Source organism: Nannospalax galili, unplaced genomic scaffold (assembly GCF_000622305.1).
Source record: "Nannospalax galili isolate Female #2095 unplaced genomic scaffold, S.galili_v1.0 scaffold9, whole genome shotgun sequence".
In the NCBI taxonomy this organism is placed as follows: Eukaryota; Metazoa; Chordata; class Mammalia; order Rodentia; family Spalacidae; genus Nannospalax; species Nannospalax galili.
In genome coordinates, this window is record NW_008360332.1 from 6,489,758 (window position 1) to 6,498,257 (window position 8,500).

The following is an 8,500-nucleotide window of genomic DNA, read 5'->3' on the forward strand; positions in this document are numbered from 1 at the left end:
ATATATATATCCCTCTGTCCCCTGGGCATTTGGGAGGCCGAAGCAGGAGGATCTTAAGTCTAAGGCCAGCCTGGGATACAAAGCAACTTCCAGGCCAGCCTGAGCTACAAACTGAGACCCTGTCACAAAAGAAAAACAAATACACAAAAGCATCTTGTTTAATTCATTGTTTTGGTCCTGATTTGCCTCCAAGCATGTTACAGACCACACATAAGTAAATAAATAAAATTCATGCCTTCCTCTGCTTTTGTGTGTGTGTGTTATGTGTAGCGTATGTACTTGTTCCTGGGGTAGGAGGTATGTGTTCCTGTGGGTGTGAGGGTGTGTATGTACAAGATTCTACTGGGGGAGGGGTGCCTTTGTGAGCACAGGTAAATATGCATGTGGAGGTCAGAGATCAACATCAGGTGTCTTCCTCAATCGATTTTTTTTTTGGACAGGTTTTCTCACTGAACCTGGAATTCACGGATTGGGCTAGGCTGGCTGGCTGGCCAAGGAGTTTGAGAACCCCCCTGGCTTCCCTGAATCCAATGTTGGGATTACAGAAAACACTATACCCTGTTTTCTCCTTGGGTCCTGGGATATGAACTCAAGTCCTCATGCCTGCATAGCCACCATGCAAGCAGCAGAGCCATCCGCCCAAGCCCAGTGCTTCCTCCTACTAGAAATGAAATCCCACAGTAAACTTCCATGGATCCATATCCACTGTGGGGGTTTTGGTGGTTTTGGGGGGTTTTTTGGTTTTGGGTTTTTTTTTTGTTTTTTTTTTTTTTTGGACAGGCTCTCCCTGTAGCCCCAGCTGACCTGGAACTCGCTATGTAGACCAGGCTGGGCTTGAACTCACAGAGATCTGCCTGCCTCTGCCTCCCAAGTGCTGGGACTGAAGGCTTGCACCACTACACCTGGCTTAATTATATTTTTAAGAACATTTTAATCAAGTAACTGGGATTTGGGGTTAGCTGGCAAATTATGACTGCATTTATCTTTGAGAAGTTGGCAATTCCGTGTCTACATCGGAATAAACAAGGTGAGCTGACCCTTAACTCTCTGTTGACTCTATTTACACAGGAATACCCTGGAGATGAGCTTCTTCTTGTTTATGACAAAGACTTCAAATACGGGCTTAACTTCTATCTCATTGGAACCGAAGAGGGCAAGGGAAACTATTTAAATGTAAGCAAATCCTAAACCCTTGCAATCTGATAGCTGGAGGAATCCATTCCTCTCTCATGCATGGTGTGACCAGCCCTTGTTCCCTGTTCCCTGGCCCAGGTACAGTGAAGGTTAAGCAATGGCACCAGTAGATCCTGTTTCCAAGGCTGGAAACATAGCCGTGTATATATGCATATATATTGCACAGTGCACTGTATTTTATGGCAGTTCATGAAATACTTACTATTCTTATTGCCAGTACACATTTCCCTGAAGATATTCATTTGGTTGTCCATCTTTTTCACTATCACATGTAAATCAGCAGTGAACATCTTGGTTTTATCTATTGTAAGTGTATGGTGAGTATGGTTCTTTGGTATGTGTACATGCAGATGTGTGTGCATGCTTGTAGAGGTCAGAGGTCAACATCAGTTCTCTTCTTCAATCACACTCCACCTTATCTTTGGAGTCAGAGTGTCTCACTGAACCTGGAGGCCACCTATTGGTTAAGCTGATTGGCCAGCAAGCTCCAGGAATCCCGTCTCCACTTCCCCAACACTGTGGTTATAGGCATGGGCCACCACACCTGGCTTTTTGGGGGAGCTAGGGATCCAGGCTCAGGTCCTCACGCTTGAACAGCAAGTACGTTACCGGCTGAACCATCTCCCCAGCCTCCATTGGCCCACTCCTAGCATTCAGAGGTTATCACATTCATTCATATTTATATTCCTCTCATCAGCCTTTCAGGAATTCAGAGAAAATGCGTTTTCTACTTTAGTCATCGAGTTCAGAATATGCATTGTTCCTGAAGATGGGCCTCGAATGCTGTTTTCTTCACCTGTGCTGCTTCCTTTCCTCATCTTTTCCTCTTCTTACCACCTTCCTCTGTCCTTTGTGTCTTTCTTGTTCAGTCTTTATTCTTCTCCCTCCCATTTTTTAATGGCTGAGTTGATTTCTAAAAACATAAACATAAAATAGGAAGTGCCTACGAACTGACATGAAACTACAGTTTATTGTCACGAACTGACATGAAACTACAGTTTATTGTGAGATCTATATGCCTATATACACGGCTATAAATATAAATTTGGTCACATACTTTAGAATGTTGCTGATTCTGCTCTAGCCCCCAGAGGTACCTGAGGAACAGGAAAAACCCAAGGAGCTTGCTCCTGAAGACCTGTACGTCTACAAACCACCTGTCTCTAAGCCTTGGGTTTCTTTGGGAAGTGAAAAAGAAATTGAGGAGGAATCCATTAAGGACTCTAAAAAGCAGGTCAGTGGCTTAACTGTGATCACCAGTCTTTTCTCCCTTGTAGCTAAACATCACTTATTCCTAAGAAATCTCTAAATTTTTCTGTGTATACTATAGAAGTATTTTTTTTAAAGAATGGTACCTTTCTTTGATATGTGTTATGGATTGAATCTGTCTCCCCAAAAGGATGTGTTGGAGTCCTAAGCTCTAGTACCTCAGAGTGTGACCCTATTTAAAAGTAGGATCTTTGCTGATACAATTAGCTACAATGAGATCACAGATAGGATAGAGCCCAAATCCAATTTGACTAGGGTCCTCATGAGAAGATGGCCATGTGTGGCCACAGACAGAATGCCTTGTAAAGATGGTAGAGGGCTGCACCTCTAGCTCCCAAGGCTTTGGTTCAATTTCCAGCAACACATACACACGTACACACACACACACACACACACACACACACACACACACACACCATGAGGCAGAGACTGGAGAGAAGGAATATATATTTATGATCCAAGACACACTGAGGATTCCTGGCTGGCACCAGAAACTGGGAAAGAAGTGAAGTCAAATTCTCCCTTAGCCCTCAGCAGGAGCCAACTCCTCCAGCACCATGAGCTCGGGCTTCCGGTCTCCATAGCTGTAAAAGAACAAATCTGTATGCTTTAAGCCATCCAGGCTGTGGTAGTTGGTTATGGCAGCACCAGGAAATGAACAGAGTGGCACTCCCTCCCAGAGTGACTCTGGAGAAGAGAATTTGTGTGCAGTAGCATACGAAAGTGTCCCATGAAACAGCAGGACAGCAGCAGGTGTGAGGGGAACCCTGCAAGGGAGCAAGCTCACTAAAGTCCCTAGAGGAAAGGCTTTGGCCTGAATCTATACAGGAGCTCAGGAGTACAAATTACACCTCAGGGTTGTCCCAAACAGAAGCCAAGGAGATGGGCTTCCATGTGCCTCCTACCAGATCCACTGCTGGTCAAGATGTAGACTAGCAGTCACCTGTACCTACAAAGAGGTCTCAGTCATGCTGAACGGTCTTCCATAGAGGAACAGTGGTTGTAGCCTTGTGGGAACAGAAGGCACGTGGAGCTGGAGGGGGGACAGCAGGGGTCCACGAGGGTCTGAGAGGGTCTGGGCACACCAAAGCTGTGCACCACATATTTATTTTCCTCCAGGGACTTCATTAGGTCCCTTTGCTGCTTCTGTTTTTTGCAGGTGACATACATGATTTCTCAAAAACGATGTAAATTTGGTACGCCAGTTACGTTCTCTGACCTGAATGCTTCCAGTAACAAAGATGCCTACATTGAATGTGCATCCTACCCAGATAAAAACTATACCCTGCAGCAAATGGAGAAAGATGTTGGCATGCAAGTCACCCCCCAGGTCAGGGGCATCAGCACCCAGACAAAATGGTAGGTATGAGATGGGTTTAGTTATTTTTCAGACAATTACCATAAAATCTTCCATGTTGATTTTAAGAGATCTTTATAATAGATACAAATTGATTGATAATAATGACATAGATTTCCACAGATTATTCAATTCAAGAAGGTCAAAGTATGCTCCCCAACATTTCCCTTTAAAAAAAAGTCTTAGGAAATGAGATACAATTTTATACTAAAAAGTGTGAAGTGGGAAAATGAGAAATGGAGTAAATATTCACAGTGCTGGCTGCCTCTCACCCGGACTATTACTATTGCCTCCTGGCAGCTACAATATAAGCTAAGGGACTTTGTTTATTTGCTTATTTGTTTGTGACAGGGTCTCACTGTATAGCTGAGGATGGCCTAGAACTTGCTATGTGTTCCAGGCTAGCCCTGAATTTGCAGCAGTCCATCTGCTTCAGCCTCCCAAGTGCTGGAATTACCACCACTCCAGTTCTAGGTCACCATCAATATACCTTACATTGGACTGTCTTGCTTTGCCAACTGGATTTCTAATTTGATTTGCCGCTGCTTAAAAAAAAAAAATCCATCCAGAGTCCAAGGGATGATATTTACAGTCTTTTTCCCTTTGTGACATGGTAGACAGAAATATGGTAGAACAGTAAAAGATGCTGACAAGTTCTGAAGCAGAGGAGAGACAGGATGAAAAGGTGTGACGAGGACCCGGACGGTGTACACTGAAGGGCAGGAGAAAGAAAGCCTGCAATTGAAGAGCCTGGCCAAGAGGGAGCCTGCTGTAATTAACTTAGGTATCATCAGTAAACAGGAAAGTGGGAACAGGAAGGAGATACATATACACACAAAACCATCATCAAAACCAATAATCGCTGGCTGTTGCCTAATATCTCTTTTCTTTGCAGTAAGACTCTTCACAATGGTTGTCCCTGCTCTCTAGTTCTGTGCTCTCATCTACCATTCCATTCTGTGCCCCCTCCAAGCTATCTCATCAAAGTCCCAGATCACTGAGTCCAGTTATGCATTTCCAGACCTTCCCTTGTTTCACTTCTTAACAGTATGTGAAAGCATTGACTCTCTAGGACTGTTTCTTCCATTAATTGATTGACAAGTCATATAGATCCCTCCTAACTCCCTGTATTAGTTACTTTTCTGTTGCTGTGATAAAATACAGACTAAAGCAACCTGTAGAAAGAAGAGTTTATTTGGCTTATGATTCCAGAGGGTTAAGAGAGTCCATACTAGTGGGGCGGCATGGCGGCAGAAGTGGCCAGAGCAGAAAGCTGAGCACTCACATCTTCAAGCAGGCATAGGAAGCAGAGAGAGAGAGAGAGAGAGAGAGAGAGAGAGAGAGAGACAGAGAGACAGAGAGAGACAGAGACAAAGAGACAGAGAGACAGAGAGACAGAGACAGAGACAGAGACAGAGAGACATATAGGGAATGTGGCAAGGCTTAAGAATGCTCAAAGCCCACCCCCAGTGGCGTGCTTCCTCAGGCAAGGCTGCACCTCCTAAAACCTCCCAAAACAAAACCTCCCCAAACAACAGTACCAACAGGGGACAAAATGCCCAAATACTCAGAGCCTGTGGGGGACATTTTCATTCAAACTACCACATTCTACTCCCTGGCCCTCATAGGCTTACGAAGTCTCCATAGTCTTTACCAGTCTCAATACTATTCAAAAGTCCAGAGTCCAAAGTCTCTTCTGAGATGCAAGGTAATCGCAACTGTAAGCCCCTGTAAAATCAAAAGACAAATTACATACTTCCAACTATACAATGGAACCAAATACACATTCCTATTCCAAAAGGAAGGAATGTGGGCATACTGGGAAAAATACTGGACCAAAATAAGACCCAAAACCATCAGCTCAAACATTAAATCCAGTAGCTCTGTGTCTGATTTCTGGGTCTTTACTTCCAAAGAGCTTAGATGGCTCTGCCCCTCCAGCTTTGCTGCATGCAACATAATCTCTCTCTTGGGCTGGTACCACTCCCTGTATGCAGCTCTCCTTGGCAGATGTCTCACAACTCTAGCATCTCCAAAGTCTTGGGGTTTCCACAGCCAACCAGGATTCACCTTCACATCTTCACACAATGGCTTCTCAGGGCCTGTTTGTCCATCAGGACCTTCTTTATGCAGAGACACCCCTGCTGCATGTTGCCTGGCCTCAACAGGTTGGCTCTCTGAAACCACAGAAGAAGAACCAGCGACCTCTTCATTCTTGTATCCTTCATGTCTCTAAAGCCAAGCATGTCTCTCTTGACCCTGCCAAGTTTGGCTGTCAGTTTGGGATGGGCCGTGACCAGTTCCTCCACATTACCAGCAGCTCTGGAGCTACATTGCTCTCAACACTACTTTCTTCCAGGCTTCTGCTAGAATGGACTGTTAACCTCTGATGGAAGCAGTCAACCACTTGTCTAGTCCAAACTTCCAAAGTCTTCCATATTCCTCCAAAACCCCACATGGTCAGGTTCTTCACAACAACACCCCACTCCTGGTACCAACTTCTGTATTAGTTACTTTTCTGTTGCTGTGATAAAACACTGACCAGAGCAACTTATAGAAGGAAAAGTTTATTTGGCTTACAATTCCAGAAGGCTAGAGTCCATGGAGGAGAAGGCATGGCAGCAGAGGCTGGAGCAGAAAGCCAAGCACTCACATCTTCAAGCAGGCATAGGAAGCAGAGAAAGACTAGAAGTCTGCCGAGACTCAGGAACTCTCAAGGCCACACCTCCTAAAACTTCCCAAAGACAGCACCACCAACTGACAAAGTGTCCGAATACTTGGAGCCTACAGGGGACATTCTCATTTAAACCAATGCCCTCCCTATTAGTTCCTTTTCAGTCTTTTACTGACTTTTCCTCTTCCTCATTAATAATAATTTGAGGACCCCCAAGGCTATTTGACTTTTGCCTTTTCTCTCACTGAACTAATCCTGGGGAGACTTTACCTAGGGCCTATAGTATTTCCTGTCATCTCTTTGATGATGACTCCCAAATCAACATATTCAACTTCATTCTCACTGCTGAACTCCACACACATTTGTCCATCTTCTTACTTGAGTGTCTAAAAGGTATCTCAAGTTTGAACACCTAATAGCAAACTTCATTTTTCTATTTCTAAGCCTGAAACCTGAATCTTCCTCATCCTAATAAGTGGTAATAATAGTCTCCTAATTATTCAGACCAAAACTGTATCCATGGCTGTGCCCTGAACCACATCATGTTCATCTTTTGAATGTGGTAAATCCTCCTGATAGAGCTGCAACTGCTCATCCTTTCCTTCCTACCTCTGCCCTTCATGAAAGCCACAGTAATCATGTGAGACTGTCACACAGACGCTGTACCCAGTCAAAGTCCTTCAGTGGTTTCCCATCCCACAGGAGCCTGTAAGGCCTCTCATGACCTGGATCCCCTGTACCCCCTCTTGCACTTAGTTCTCCCAGCTCCCTTTGCTCATTCATGCTGTCCACACTGACTTCTTGTTCTTGAATCCACCAAGCATATTCATGCCTGGTGTATTAGTCACTTTTCTGTTGCTGTGATAGAAACACTGACCCAAGCAACTTATAGAAAGAAGAGTTTATTTGAGCTTACGGTTCCAGGGGAATTACAGTCCGTCGTGGCAGGGACGCATGGTGGCTGGAGGTGGCTGGACCAGGAACAGCAGAAGCTAAGCTTTCACATCATCACACAGGCACAGGAAGCAAGAGACCGGCCAGAGATCTGGCAAGGCTTAAGAACTCTCTAAGCCCACCCCCAGTGACGTGCTTCCTCCATGATAGCCACACCTTCTAAAACCTCCCAAAACAGCGCCATCATCTGGGGACAAAATGTCCAAACACTTGGAGCCTATGGGGGACATTTTCATTCAAACCACCATACCTGGTATGTTTATACTTACAGAATGCTCTTCCTCCAGGTATCTTCAGGGTCCCTTCTCTCCTTCATGCAGTTCAAAATAAGCATTCCCTGGCACTCCTGTAGAAAAGCGACAGTCCAATTGCCGTTTGTCCCGACTGTTTGTCTTCATGGTGCTCTCATAGCTTCACACATATTTTTCACTGTATTTTCTCTCACACTCTGCCCCTAGAATTTAAGCTCCATGTTCCATTTACTCTGTGTGTCTAGATCCTAGGACAGGTCTTGGCATGCACCTTTTCAAAGGAGGGGGAAAAGGAATGGAGCAAAGGAAAAGTCTTGGAGGGGGTGGAGTTAAGGGAGACTGTGCAGCATGGTGCACTGAAGAGCAGTGTTGGGGGGCGGGGGGACAAAGACAGAGACAGAACTCATGACCAGAAAAATGGGCTCAGAAATGGCTCAGAGGTTAAGAACACTTGCGGTTCTTCCAAAGAACACGGTTCAATTCCCAGCCCTCACATAGCAGCTAACAATCATCTGTAACTTCAGTTCCAGGGGATCCGCCACCCTCTTCTGGCCTATGTGGAGCATTGCACATGTGTGGTGCACTTACATGCAGACAAAACATTCATACACATAAAATAAAAATAATAAATAAAGCCGGGCGTGGTGGCGCATGCCTTTAATCCCAGCACTCGGGACGCAGAGGCAGGCAGATCTCTGTGAGTTCAAGGCCAGCCTGGTCTACATAAGGAGTTCCAGGACAGCTAGGGCTACAGGGAGACACTGTCTCAAAAAGACCAATAATAATAATAATAATTAAATA

The 8,500-nt window shown here is 44.9% G+C and overlaps 1 protein-coding gene across 1 annotated transcript in view; it reads left to right on the plus strand.

The window, feature by feature from the left end:
- Positions 1-8,500, plus strand: part of Wdr63 (WD repeat domain 63) — a 75,838-nt gene that overhangs the window by 8,895 nt on the left and 58,443 nt on the right. Inside the window, exons 5-7 of the mRNA XM_017796398.2 lie at positions 1,069-1,173; positions 2,279-2,428; positions 3,623-3,822. Coding sequence (XP_017651887.1) covers positions 1,069-1,173; positions 2,279-2,428; positions 3,623-3,822 — 455 coding nt within the window. The remainder of the gene's footprint in view (positions 1-1,068; positions 1,174-2,278; positions 2,429-3,622; positions 3,823-8,500) is intronic.